Raw genomic sequence first — 13495 nt, forward strand, 5'->3', positions numbered from 1 at the left:
GTCCTGAAATTTGCTATGTAGAGAGCTGGACTCACAGAGATCCACCTGCCTCCACATACCAAAGACTGAGATTAAAGGCCTATGACACCATCTGGCATATATATATATATATATATATGAATGAATGAAAGGGTGAAAGGATATTGTGTCAAAAGAGGAGGCCCAATGAAAGCCACAAAACCACACAATGCAATCCTTGGGGCTGGTATGGAAATAGAGCCTCTGAGTGAGGTTGGCAAAGAGAGAGACCAGGCCATGATGATGGCAGCTTTATACAGGGTATTGAGCATGCAAACCATAATCATGGCAATGATGGAAAAGTCTGTTAGTGATGATGACAGGGCTGTTGGCCCTAAGTCACTGAGTGGGGTGGAGGATTAGATTGGAGGGGGAACACTTGGATCTGGAATGTGAGAGGTTCTTTTGGCTGGTAATGATTTCACCTTGGTATGAATACTGGTCAGTAACTTAATCAATCTACTTTAGACATTAAGTAATTTCCCCTTAAGAAATGATTGGTTGTTGCCAAGAGTAGAGAGGCTATTTGCCTGGAGAATTGGGATTGTTACCAGGGTGACAGGGCTCTAGGAACAACTTGGGTTTTTTTCCAGTAGATGATTTGATTCAGAGGGCAAATTAATCATAAAATGGAGTCTGAAAGCAAAATATAGTTCTTATTGTTAAGATAAACCCTAAAGCTATGCACTTCAGCACTTACCATGGTTGGAAGAAAAACCCAATGTGATTGGAGAAGAAAAATGCCCACTAACATTGCAGAAGGGAAAGGAGGAATTCACCTGGAATTGTCTCCAGAGCAAGGATCTCTGTTCTTTGAGTTTGGCTGGACACACAGAAAGACTTGGGAGACCCTGGGAGCAAACAACCACTTCACAGGGATTGAACATAAGAAAACTGAGGAAAGAGAAAGGAGGGTCTTTGAATTGAAGTGTGTTTAAGACAGCATGGAAAAGGAGCTTTGCTCTTCTGGGATGTGGGTGTAGTAGGAATGTCAGCTGCATGCTTTCTCTGGCTTTCTGAGCTAGCAGGATTCCACCACAGTGCCTGGCTACTAAGTTGTCATTTGGTAAATCAAATATTAGGGGTTTTGTTTTTAAAACAACTGATTAATTATTTTATTAGAGATTTTTTTAAATTTGTTGTTATAAAATCATACAGCAGAACTTGATAAGACAAGGTGCAATTAGTAAAAGTAGGAAAATGAGAAACAAGGGTCAGGGAGGGCAGTTATCCAACTCCCTAATCTCAAAAGCCCAAGGGGCTAGAGTCATCAAGTTGTTCATTACATTTTTGGAGATCTGTTTGAAGTTGTTGGATTTTGTTTTTTGCTATGTCTGATTGATTGACTCAGAAGCAGCACTCCTCTTGGAGGAAGAAGTATTTCAGCTAGAAGAAGATCCAGTGCCCATCAGTTTGGGAGAACATCCAGGGAGCCAGGGTGGGTTGATGAGGACAGCCAGTTGTTAGAGAGGGAGAAGGGGAGACCCAAGGAGCTGGAGAAAGAGAAGGAGCTTGGGTGGAAACCAGCAAAGCAGGGCTTGTTATTGGGATCAAGAGCAGTGAAGGGATTGTTTTGTTCAGACTTCAAAGCTAGAAGGAACTGAGTTGGGGAACAGGAGGAACAGAGAGAAGACTTGGAGCAGAGGTAAAAGAAAACTTTGATATAAGGACTCTCCATTTCCTCCATCACTGGTGGTAGTTTTAAAGGATGGTTTACCTACTGATGAAATTATCATTAACAGTTCTTGTAACTTGACCCATCTGTCCCTTAGTTCCCTGCCGCAGACCCCCAAACTCTGACCGGCAGAGATGGGGAGAAACGCCACAAACACCAAGGCAGGTTCCAAACAAATTTTTTCTTTATCTCTCCAACCAGCTTTTTCTCTCCCTCTCACAAACAGCTTTCTCTAACCCTCTCCCGGCTCCAACTAAACCCAACTGGACTCTTCAACTGCTTGCTCCCAACTGAACTGTTTACAGCCTTTTCCCACAGCATTCTCTTCCCTCCCTCCCTCCCTCCCTCGGGGGGGGGGCGCATCCTGTTTTTCTCAGTCCTCTGAGCTCCTTCACAACAACATTCTCCCCTCTGCCTGGGGTGCATACCATTTTCAGTCCTCTGACCTAATCCCTCCCCCATCTCCTGGATCTGGTCAGAGTTCAGCCAGGGCGCTCAGTGATTGCCCAGTAACTCAGCAGGCAGTAGAGTACAGGATCGTCCATACAGTACAAGATCATCCGCACAAGCTTAGCAGGCTCAGCGGGCTCAGATTCTTGCAGCCAGGGAACACGGGGCTTACCTGCTCCCCACATAGAGTTCAGGCTCAGGCTCTTGACAAACAGGGACCACGGGGCTTGGCACACCCACTCCCCACAGTTCCCAGTAGTATTTTATGAAATTCAATGCACCGACATACAGTGCATACATAGTTATTCACTGCTGGCTGTGGCTGTGCTTCTAACAAGCTCATGCCTACCAGATCCTCAGTTATCTTCAGGTTGTGGTCTCAGCTTTACACTACCCAGGGCAGGATACCACCCACTACACCTTCACTTTCTTTAATTTTTTTTTAAGTGTGTGAACTTTTCCTTGCATTTATGTGTCTGCACCGTGTACTCATGGAGTCTGAAGAGAGCAAAAGAGGTCATTGGATCCTCAGAACTGGAACTATGAATGATTGTGAACCATCATGTGGGTGCTGGGAACTGAACCCTGGTCTTCTCCAAGATCAGCCAGAGCTCTTGACCTCTGAGCCATCTGTCCATTCCCAACCTTCACTTTCTGTGGCCAGCTTCCTGCTACCTGAACTATTTGGCGTGTTTACCTTCCATAGCTGTCTCCTACCCTGGAACTGTAGCAGGCTGACACCGGGATCCCTGATCTGAGGTTCTTACTGTCAGGATCCCAGGGTACCAACCAGCTTAGTACCAACCAGTGGTTCTCAATCAAGGTGCCAGCCAGAGAACTGACAAAATGGTCCTCCTCTCCACCACTTACCCATGATGCCAGAGGGGTCCCTGCTTCCCCAGATTCCCCCAATTGGATTTGAAGCTTTTGATGATTGTGCCTTTGTCACATGGGTAGGACTTCTGGTCTCTACACCAGGGCTGCTTATATTACCTTCTGGATCAAGTTTCAGTTTCCTTCTTTGTGGTTTCTGATGTCTTTAACACAGACACACACATACACAAATACACACACACACACACACACACACACACACACACACACACACACACGAGCCTATGCTTTGTTACTCTGACTCTTTTCATTTATTGTGTCACACAGAGGCAGCTTCCAAAGACCTGTCTAAAGATTTTGAATGTCAGCTGAGTCTATCCCACAGCCCTCCATGCTGCAGACCCGTGTATTCTAAAAAAGGACTGGAACATAAATTTGACCTGCAACAGCGTTTATTTCAAGGTAAGAACAGACATTTTTTACCATTAAGAGAAAGAGACCAGCCGGGCAGTGATGTTCGCACGCCTTTAGTCCCAGCACTCGGGAGACAGAGGCAGGCAGATTTCTGAGTTCAAGGCCAGCCTGGTCTACAAAGTGAGTTCCAGGACAGCCAGGGCTACACAGAGGAACCCTGTCTCGAAAAACTGGAAAGAGAGATAGAGACAGACCATTTAATAATTTTGGTTAAAAAGTAGTTATGTAGTGGCAGTGGTACATACTTCTTGGGAATGAGATGACCCTTGAAGTCATCTAGCCTGGGCCTAGCAAAATCTGATAGTTAAACATGCAGAGGCCGAGTCCCCTACCAGAGGTTTAAAACATATCATTTCAGGGGAAGGACTTAAGCATATGCACTTGAAGCAGCTTCATAAGGAGTTCTGATCCTGTGTCTGGAACTCATTGACCAGAACAGTCATAGCAAATCCTTGTATAGAAAACACAATGATAAAATTGGCCCTTTAGTCAGCTTTTAAGGATGGAGGGAAAACATGAGGCAGATCAGAGGCCACCGAAGAGCCATTAGTAATTTGTCTTGAAAGAAAGTAGTAAGACAGAGCCACCACAGTCTAATCTTGGTACAATAAGAAATCCATATCACACCATGGATTATGTTAGACTTTAGCTAGGTTGTGTCAAAAAATTCCAACTTAGAAAAAGATTCATGTTACTGAAGGTAGAAAATAGCTTCTTTAACTTCACACTTTGAACATACCTGAGATCTATTAATCAAATCTGATACAGAGACATCCTNTGTATGGTATAAGCATTTATTAGTTCTCTTGTAATCAATATATTAGAAGGACCTTAGGTTTGCTTTCAAAATTAATTTATATTAACTTCTTCTTATTATTAACTTATCAGAATTGTTTTTATACATTCCACAAAGGAATCTGATGCAAGAATGACTGCAAGTTCTAAACATTTCTTTAGGCTCAATAAATTCCATTTTGGTTTGCACAGATCACTCTAAGATAGCAGGAGGACAATGTCTTTCCATCAGCTTGGAGGGATATGACTGAATGGGGATATATACAGATAGAATTTCTCCTAGTTGTCTCTTGTAGACTACACATAAGGCTTAGTACTCATTTTTATTTTTTAAATTATTTGTCTCCTCCCCATTTTTTAAATTTTTTAATAAATTTATTCTTTATTGATGATAGAGTTTTTTTCACACAATATATTCTAATCATGATTTCTCCTCCCCCAACTCCACCCAGATCTTTCCCCACTTCCTACTCCACACTTAACTCCACACCTTTCTATCTTCTGTCTCATTAGAAAACAAACAGGCAACTAAAACAAATCTGAATAGAACATAGCAGGGTAGAGGGGGCAAGAAGGAAACCTAAGGAAAAGAATAAGAAACACATACATATATATAGGAGATACACATAAACACACTCTCTCACAAACACGTCCCATAAGAACACAAAATCAGAAACCATAATAAATAGGCAAAGGACCTATAAGATTTTATATATATGTCCCAACCAGTGGAACAGTTGAACATGGTCTGAAGAATTACCTGTGGAGAGACAAGAAACACAAAGAACAGACAGCAAGTCTGAGTGATCAAGCTGACAAATTTTATTTTTCCCAGGCAGGTTTTATACCCATAGAAGCAGGATATGGGGGGAGAGGGGATGACACGGATTTGCTTTGTTTCTGGGGGTACGTACCTGTTCCCAAAATCAGGCTATTGGCTAGGTAAAAAGTTCAGCAGGAGGAACAGAAGAGTCTGGGTTGCTAGGTACCTGTCCACAAGATCTATAGCTATTTGTTCTTAACTGGGGGTAGTACTTTCCTACAGAGGCCTCAGATTTTCCCACAGAAATCCCAACTACGCTAGTACTTAGGCCAAGACTTTGTAAGTAAGCACTTATGGCTGACAAGGCAGTTAGCATTCAAACAGGGTCGCTCCCAACATCTTCCCTTCCTTTTAGTACAGAAGGACCGTGGTAATTTTATTCTTTGCTAAGGCAGGGATAGAGGACTGACCTCCAGTGACTAAAGGGGACCTTGTAATGGCTCCGGTCCTCCTGGTGTTGTCCAGTGAGGCATGGGGGCCATACCTGTCCTGATATCTTTTTTCTGGAGAGGGGATAGTTTGGACATCAACCCCTATGCAGTCAGGCTTGTCCCTCAGGGAACCCAGAAAGCTATTTTTAGTTTTTGCTTTATATTCCCTTGCAGGACTTTGCCTTGCAGCCCAAGCAAGAACTTAGATCGCTAGTCAGAGGGGGTTCTGGGTGGCCCCTCACTACTTGATCCTGGGGCAGGAGTCCCCCTTCTTAGGTTGGGTGGAGATGACCTTTGGGAACATTCTGGAGGGAATAACAACCTCATCTCAAGTCTCTTGGTCTTCCATAGCTAACTTATGATAATGCACCTGGAAAGATTTTGCTACCAAATCGTCTATCTGACGGTTCACAAAGTTGGTGACTCCATTAAGGTCCCAGGGGCCAAAAACAATCCAACTAACGGTCCCAAAATGGAAGGAAGTTGACAACCACAGAGAGGTTGAAAACCAATTTTTATACCAACTCTCTTCTCTCTCTCTCTCTCTCTCTCTCTCTCTCTCTCTCTCTCTCCACACACTGTCATTTTTTTCTAGGCCTTCTCTGACTTTTTCATGCTTTGACCCTTCCTGTCTTATTTACATAAAACCAACATTCTTCCCTAAGAGCTGCACACAGCCCTCCCTGCTGTAAAAAGAGTAAATCAAGTCCTCTGTGGTTTTGTAGGACGACCTCAGCTAAGGAGGAGAGGGAATCAGTGAGGTCGTCGATGCCTTGTTGGAGACACTGGACACCTCTGTCAATGGTGACACTGAGTTCTTGATACCTAGACTTAGAGAGAACATACGAAGTGATGCCAGTCCCAGCGCCCACGGCACCAAGGCCTTGGAGGACTAAAATGGTGATGGCAGTTAGGGGCTCTCTTCGCCGGCAGACGAGTGAAGGGGAGGAATCAGTGGACCAATCCCACAAATGAAAAAATTCTTCTGAACAATAATAAATCAATCAAGGAACCAAATGCACAAGAATGCAAAAATCAGAATTTTCTGTAGGAAAGGCACTGGCAGAGAGGCAGGGGGTGAGGCCATCAAGGCAAACCCACCAAGTATCATTAGGAGGAACTAAATACTGGCTATTAATCTCAGGTGCAAGGGTAACATTACAAAGATGGGCATACTGTGGAGGAGGTGTATTATGAGTCACACAGGGGCCCAATCTCGAGACCTGAGAGAGAGATAAACCATTCCATACCCCAGGTTGCCATCAACAATGATGGGAGTTATTTGCAGGGATAAAATGGCCAGGAACAGCAATACTTTCATAAAAAGGTGGTTGGGAATGATAACACAGCCAGCAATCACCAACAAGGTCAGGGGAGGTGGCACTGACCATAAGAAAGGTTTGATTCACTAAGGTGAGGATAAGGTTCTCGGTCTGAATGGAGGGGGGAGGATTGGCTATGGGAGCAAGAGAAATTTCTGAGGTAAAGATATAAGCAGTTTCTGTAAAAGATGGAGGGTCAGGTTTTTTGGGTGGCTGTGGATGGGGACTACCACAGGGTTGGGACCAATAGGAACTGGCAATTTGGCATAAATGGGTTCTTTAAGGAGCTTAATGATAAAGGTGAGGCCAGTATCTGCACCTGATTGATAAAGGCAGAGACCCCATGAGAATCCCTGCTCCCAATCTTTGGACTTAGCATGGTCTGTAAATGTAATGGACAGGGAGAGGCACCAACCCAAGGTGACATGGTCAAAATTTTTACAGAGAGAATTGACATCTAAAAAATTCTGAGGGTGTGAAAATTTTCAGGAGACAGTAATATAATCCCAGGAGGAGGTAGGATTCCAATAAACCGTCTCCAAGGTCTCCCAACCCCAGCTGGAGCAATAAAGATCAGCTTTGCCACCGCACTTATGACGGAGGGAGCAGCCACGGTGGTGCCCTGGGCAAACATAAAAATCTGTATCTTGAAGTAAGGTTCACCTAATGGAATTATCACAGCCAGGTTTAACTGACCAATGATACAAAATAAATAAAAAACAAACAAACAAACAAAAAACTATAAGGATTATAACTCTGGGTGCTGGACACATAATCTTCTGGGACTTTATATAAATCTAGCTGATCTTCAATACCCTAAGGGGCCTCTGCTCCCTGCACTAGTTTACAAAGATTGGGGGTAAGGTTGGCTGGCCACCAAATATTGGTGGAAGTCTTAGAAGTGGCCCAGACAACATCATCTCTCTCTGAGAGGACCACCCAAGTATAATTCCAAGGGAGGTGTCTATGATTAGGAGATACGGGTAGAGTCAGTTGAAGGTTGGTGGTCATTCTGGTTAGCCACAGGATCAGGAGTAGGATCAGGAATATCTTCATTTGGAGCAGCATCTGGAAGAGAAATAAGATTTGTCTCAGGCGGAGACGAGCATAATTCTGGACACAGATGGGTTAACAGTTTTTACTCGCTTCATTCTGTTCTCAGGCGGAGACGATTGCTCCATTCTGGACACAGATGGATTAACAGTTTTTACTCGCTTCATTCTGTACACAGAGAGGCTAGTTTTTACTAGCCTCTCTAGTAACCATCTTGGGCCAGCATTTTTTTTTTTGTCATAAATGCAAGCAGACCCTCGTCCCCATATAAGGACAGGAGCTGGTTCTTTCCATTGTCCAGTAAGGGGATCTCTCCATCGCAGTAATGCGTGAGAATCTTGTGACTTAGGATGCCACAGGAAGTCAGCTGCTGACCTGCCTTCATTATCCAGGGACAAGAAGTTAAGAACAAAGAGAGCATGATTGAAACTGTTTCGGGGAGTCAAGGGGGAATAAGCATCTGTAACTTCAGTCAAACACTGAAGCATATTTTTTAGAGTCTGATGGGCTTGTTCTACGATGCCCTGGCCCTGAGGATTATAGGGAACACCAGTGATATGTTTAATGTCAAACTGGGAACAAAACTGTTGGAACTTGGTTCCTGTATAACTGGGGCCATTGTCAGTTTTAATGATCTGTTTTTACCAATGTTTTACCATGGCAGCCATGCACTATAAAGTATGTGTTATCACATCACATGATGCCTCTCCTGAAAGGGGAGATGTGTGTATAAATCCACTATAGGTATCAACTGTAACATGCACATATTTTAACCTTTCAAAGAAGGGAAAATGGGTAATATCCATTTGCCGTCATTCATTAGGAATGAGTCCCATGCGGTTAACTCCCAGGTGAGGAACTGGCAGCAGAGTGGCACATCCACCACAGGACTTAACAATTTCTCTTGCTTGATCTCTAGAAATCTTGAACATTTGGTGTAAGGTAGAGACATTTAAATGATGCAGAGCATGAGCCCATTTAGTCAAATCTATGGAATCAAGTAAGATGGGGAATTCTGTGCAAGTAACCCCATCAGCCAGAGCATTTCCATGTGACAGAGGACCACCCAGGCCAGAATGGGCTCTCAAGTGTCCCACAAAAAAATGGCACTGTACTTTTAATGATTAGGGATTGAATCTCCACAAATAATTTGAAAGCAGTGGAAGCAGACTTAATAAATGAGAATGTCTCTAGAACACAGGAATAGAATGAGCCACGTAAGCACTATCAGTATACAGATTAAATGGGGTCATTGGTAACATTTTAAAAACCTGAAGAACTGCAAACAATTCCACCAGCTGGGCAGAGGAATATGGGGACTGCACTGAAGTAACCTGATCTTGTACAACATAGGCAGCTTTGCCTGTTGAGGAACCATCTGTAAACACCAAGGTGCCTTCAAGGAGTGGAGTTTCGGAGGTAACTTTGGGGAAAACCAAGGAATGCATCTTTACAAATTGTATAAGGGAATCATTCGAATAATGATTATCTATAATGCCGCCAAAGGAGTACAGGCTATGGCCCAAGCATCATTAGATTGAAGAAGCCATTCAACTTGATCTGAGGTATAAGGGATAATGATAATATCAGGACCTTTGCCAAAATACTGTCTGGGCATTTTTCTTCCTTTGACAATTAGGGCAGCAGACAAGGAATAATAGGTTGCCAAAACCTTACTTGGACTTAAGGGGAGACATACCCATACAAAGGACATCCCTTTTTGGTGGGAGTCCGGGGCTGCTGCCAGAAGACCCCTACCAGAGTATATATTGCAGCACAAACTATAAAATAAAGTGGGGCAGGGTAATAAATTTGAAATGAGGTTTGGGAAGAAATGGCTTGACTTATCTGCTGCAGGACTCCCATAGGAATCATAACTTTATTAACCACACGGAGATCTTGTAAGAGTCTCCACTTGCCAGACATTTTCTTAACTGTGATCAGGCCCGGGGCGGGGAGAAGGCCAGTCAAGGCTGTCCCGGAGTCCCCAGGCCACCTTCTTCCTGCAGGCTGCGCCAGTGCTATGGGTCTCCACTGAGGTCTCACTGAGGTGAGAGGCACACGCGCACCCCGGTTTGCGAGCAATGTACACGCTTGCCCGCCTGGCTGGAGGGTCTGGAACAGCCTCCACTTTGCTCCTTGCCTCAGGAAAACTGCAGGCACTTGCCCACTGGCGAGCAGGGTGTTCGCAGAACGCTCAGGCAGCACCAGCACTGGAACTTAGGGCAGGAGGAAAGCAGCCATTGCAGACAGAGCCAGCCAAAGGGAGGGAGCGGGGGGAGGGGGGGACCTTTGGATTGACTCAGCCAGTTAGCAGTGGAGGAGGATGCTTACAGAGCAGAGGTTTTAAATCTCAACAAACTCAAAAATCCCAGGACAGCTGCTAAAAATCAGGAAAACTCTAAAGACAATACATAGGGGCCCCAAATAGCTTCACAAGCAATTGCCCCTGGTGACTTTTATTACCCTATACAGGGGATACACAGCTAGCCCTGGAACTCACTGCCACCAGAAAAAGCATCAGAAAAGAAATCCACAATGTTCAAATGAATATCAGTCAGGTCAAATACAGAATGATTTGGAGCAACTGACACAGCCTGCACAGAACACATCTCAGGAAGACACATTGCTCCAGTGCAGCACCATCTATAGGTGCATATGGGAGACAGGAGCAGGAGGGGGGAAGATCTGAAACACCATCAGCCACGGAAGGCGGAGCAGACAAAGATTCCTCTCTTGAAGGGGACAAAGGAGGTGTATGAGTCATAAGATTAGCAGAAGGAGTACAGGGGACAGGTTCTTTAATAAACTGCTCTTCCAGTGATATCGGGGGTAGAGGAGGGCGAGAGGGAGAGGCAGAGTCCTTAAGAGATCACTCTCCCTCAGACACTAAATGCTGGAAATCTGGCCATTCTGGGGTGGTTCTAAGAATGTCATTAATGAGGGACCAGTACCTAAAGGCAGTAACAGGTATCTTTGTAGGTCCAAATGCTTCATAATAATTTTTGAAATGATCACCAACTCTTTGCCAGCATTTCTCATCAATTGTCCCCTCTTGGGGGAAACATGGACAAATGTCTCCCACAAAATCTAAAAATTTTATTTATTCCTTTTTCTTAACCCTAGTTCCTCATGTTTTGAGTGACTCCTTAAGCCCTATCACAAAAAAAGTGACTGCTTAGAAAATTCTTGTCCCATATCTTACCACATTTCTCCTAAGATCTGCACCACATTCTTTTTTCCTCCTGGACTGTCTCACAGCAGGAAGGACTGTGGCTTAATGTCTAACTGAAGTCACTCTCTGGCGCTTCTCAAGAGAACGGGGTAGGCCTACCCTCCAAAGATTAGTGGTGTTCTCTTCTCTGTGATCCCCTAGAGTCCCTATTCCAACGTGAGTTTGTCCTGATCCACGGGACAGTAGAACAGGGTCTGAGGAACCACCTATGGAGAGAATGGGGGACAAGAAACATAAAAAATGGACAGCAAGTCTGAATGATCAAGCTGACAAATTTTATTTTTCCCAGGCAGGTTTTATACCCAATAGAAGCAGGATATGGGGAGGGGGATGGTACAGATTCGCTTTGTGTCTGGGTGAACACACCTGTTTCCAAAGCAGGATACTGGCAAGGTAAAAAGTTCGGCAGGAGGAACAGAACAGAGTGGGTTGCTAGGTATGTGTCCACAAAATCTATTTGTTCTTAACTTGGGGTAGTACTTTCCTACAGAGGCCGTAATTTTTCCCACAGAAATCTCAACTAAGGTAGTACTTTTAACATAAGGCTAAGACATTGTAAGTAAGCATTTAGGGTTGGCAAGAGAGTTCACATTCAAACAGGGTTTCTCTCTCTCTCTCTCTCTCTCTCAATATATATATATATATATATATATATATATATATATATATATATATATATATATATTACCCAAGCAAAGCATATGAGACAAAAATCTTCCAAAAATATTGGTCACCTACTTAATTCTCCATTTAAAACATAATATATGAGTTGTTAGAAACAATGCAATTTTTTATTTGAAATCTTGTCTATTCTTTTCATTTCCAGTGTCACCAGACCAATTAAAGTATACTCCCGAATCTCTCTGGAGTGAGCTGTGTTACGAGCATGAGAGACTAGAGGATTTAGTATACCAGCAAATACGTTCTTTCTCCTGTGGTTTGCTGATCCTCTCTAGAAGCTGGGCTGTGGACCTGAATCTGGAAGAGAAGCAGGGAGTCATCTGTGATGCTCTGNTGATTGCAAAGAATAGCCCCCCGATCCTCTACACCATCCTTGGGGAGCAGGATGAGCAGGGTCAGGACTACTGCACCCTCACTGCCTTTACTCTGAAGCAGAAGCTGGTGAACACTGGTGGCTACACTGGTAGAGTGTGTGTCATGACCAAGGTTCTCNGCCTGANTTCTCAGAACAAGATCNAGACCAATGGGNGNTCAGTCTCTCCTATTGATTACCCACACTCCTATAACCTTGCAAACATNCAGGAAATGCAGGCCTTGCTGCAGGCCCTTGTGATTGTCTTGCTCAACTTCAGATCATTCTTGAGCGACCAGCTTGGCTGTGAAATTTTGAATCTTCTCACAGCCCAACAGTATGAGATACTCTCAAAAAGTCTCCGCAAAACCAGAGAACTATTTGTGCATGGCTTGCCGGGCTCAGGGAAGACAATCATAGCCATGAAAATCATGGAAAAGATCAGAAACACATTCCACTGTGAAACAGACAGAATCCTCTACATCTGTGAAAATCAGCCATTGAGGGACTTCATCCAGTAAGTGTTTGCATCTTCTTCTGGGTGTTTTTAATCTAAGATGAACTTTTCTGTTATGTTTCCCTGGTTCTTGGGAATTAGTCAGTCAAATGATCTGAGATAGCAGTTCTGTGTTGCTGGGAATATGACATAGTCAGAGAAACACCTAATGTCTTTTTCACTGTTNCAGGGCAAAAAATATCTGCCAGGCAGTGACCCGGAAAACCTTCATGAATTATAAATTTAAGACAGAGAGGATCCAACACATTATTATTGATGAAGCCCAGAATTTCCGCACTGAGGATGGGAACTGGTATGAGAAGGCAAAAGGAATCACTCGGAGAATGAAAAATTGTCCTGGAATGTTCTGGATCTTTCTGGACTATTTTCAGACCAGTCACTTGCAGCAGAGTGGCCTCCCAGATTTCTTATCCCAGTATCCAAAGGAAGAGCTCACACAAGTGGTACGCAATGCAGATAAAATAGCTGAGTTCCTACAACAAGAGTTGCAAAACATCAGAGCTAACCCTCCATGCAGCATCCCTCAAGAGTTCCTAAANGTTCTCCATGAATTTAANTGGTCCCAAAGTGTATCAGGCACCCATAAGACTAAATACTTGACTTTGGAAAAGATGGTAACCTATGTAGCAGATAAGTGTGATGTTTTCTTGAGTAAAGGCTATTCTCCCCAAGATATTGCAGTGCTTTTCAGCACAGACAGGGAAAAGAAATCCTATGAGCATATGTTCCTGAGAGAAATAAGGAAGAGGAGGAGAGCATATCAGGTGAATGTCACCTCTGTCTGTCATTTTAACATGTTTTACAGCATCCGTCGATTCTCAGGATTGGAAAGGAG

At 43.8% G+C, this 13495-nt stretch overlaps 1 protein-coding gene across 1 annotated transcript; it reads left to right on the plus strand.

Annotated features, from left to right (window-relative positions):
- Window positions 1-3261: 3261 nt before the first annotated feature.
- LOC110314873 (schlafen family member 9-like) lies at window positions 3262-13490 on the plus strand (the record flags this gene model as incomplete). Its single annotated transcript, XM_029534658.1, has 3 exons — window positions 3262-3439; window positions 11937-12660; window positions 12830-13490. Coding segments are annotated over exons 1-3 (1563 nt in total), but the record flags the coding sequence as incomplete, so codon positions are not given.
- Window positions 13491-13495: the final 5 nt, after the last annotated feature.

The sequence above is a fragment of the Mus pahari genome, unplaced genomic scaffold, assembly GCF_900095145.1.
Source record: "Mus pahari unplaced genomic scaffold, PAHARI_EIJ_v1.1 scaffold_10580_1, whole genome shotgun sequence".
NCBI classification, from domain to species: Eukaryota; Metazoa; Chordata; class Mammalia; order Rodentia; family Muridae; genus Mus; species Mus pahari.